Raw genomic sequence first — 1607 nt, forward strand, 5'->3', positions numbered from 1 at the left:
ATAGTTTTATATATATATATATATATATATACATATATATATATATATATACATATATACATACACATATATTTTCCATTTTCTGACTTGATACGAAGATAAACTCACTTTTAATGTGTTACACGACCTATTAGAAATGTAAATTTTATTAATTTTTTCCGATTGAGCATTATCAAAAAATTTTATTTATAACATCACTGTAGATACATGTTATTATTGACGAAACTCAGGTGGAGGTAAAAGAACAGAGCGCGTGCAGAGAACCAAAAAGACACGCTAACAACCAGAAGTTGTCGTTACAAGTGCCGTAGCCAGACTGGAACGATACTGACAAACCAGCGCGAAACGCCAATACGTGGCGTTAGTGGCGACATAACGTGTATTGCTTACTGCATGTAGAGAGCAGGACAAATCTCAACAGTTATACAAAAATATATATAAAATATAAATAGTTTCAATATAAAATATTACATAAAATATTAATACGATATACATTTCCATACTTTTTAAATAAACATACTTTTTGATACTTGAGATAAAATTTAATGATCAACGCTACTTTAAAAGATCAAACGTATCTTGTGAGTGTCCGCACTAGAATGAAATAAATATTACAATGGAAAATGATGAGTGCGCTTGCGCGGTCCTCTATCGAGTTTCTCTACGCGAATATTTTTCCATGAAAATAAACACCTGTAAAATTTTTTTCATGTATCATTATATCGATCGCTAAATCATATGTTTTTCTTATAAAACAGTGTTGAACTGTAACTATAATTTAATCTCGCGACATTGTATTTCGCTTTGTACGCTAGCATATTAAGCAATTGAAGCTACAATTTATTACAAGAGAAAAATTGGAATATTTTTAACCAGCTATTAGTTTGATAAAATTGAAAAAAAAAAAGACAATTTCTTCTTTTTCACGGTTAAGTGTACTTTAGTACTTTTCGTGTTTACAAAGATGATTTGCCTTGAGACGCAACACTTCAGGCTCAATAAATTTCTTTTGCTCGCGATTGGTTTATGGCCTCACCAGAGATCGAAACTTGCTCAAATTCAATTTATCGTACTTTTTACTATTTTAACAACTTTTATTGTATTTCAGGTCGTAATGAGTTCTATTATACGAAACAATAATTAACAACTAGAATTCGAAACTTATTGATCACAATAAAGAATTATTCTTTTAATATATAATAAAATTTTCAACAAAATTACTTATTTGCAGTTTACAACGTTTTTAACTTCAAAATGCACTGCAGATCTCATTATCAATGTTCTGTCTTCCGCATTTTTCTTCATTTGTTATGCAATTAAATATCATTCGTTTTGGGTTAACGTCAATACTGTAAGTCAAATATTTATTATATAGTTTCCAGACAAATATTCGTAATAAATATATCTTTAAATATGACATGTTTTAAATATTTTATACTAAAATTGCATAAAACATTATTGATGTAATAGATAAGAGTTTCACTAGAACAACTTCAGCATGTTTGTAACGAAATAAAAAATAAAAACGAAATTGCTATCATAAAAAAGTATGGCCGTATAGGAAAACATCAAACAAAAATAATTATGAGTAAGACAGTATATATATA

General features: G+C 28.1%; 1 protein-coding gene across 1 annotated transcript in view; it reads left to right on the forward strand.

Moving 5' to 3' along the window:
* The first annotated feature begins 964 nt into the window (after positions 1–964).
* Positions 965–1607, forward strand: part of LOC108748587 — a 3655-nt gene continuing 3012 nt past the window's right edge. Inside the window, exon 1 of the mRNA XM_018486827.1 lies at positions 965–1069. Coding sequence (XP_018342329.1) covers positions 965–1069 — 105 coding nt within the window. The remainder of the gene's footprint in view (positions 1070–1607) is intronic.

Source organism: Trachymyrmex septentrionalis, unplaced genomic scaffold, assembly GCF_001594115.1.
Source record: "Trachymyrmex septentrionalis isolate Tsep2-gDNA-1 unplaced genomic scaffold, Tsep1.0 scaffold24, whole genome shotgun sequence".
In the NCBI taxonomy this organism is placed as follows: Eukaryota; Metazoa; Arthropoda; class Insecta; order Hymenoptera; family Formicidae; genus Trachymyrmex; species Trachymyrmex septentrionalis.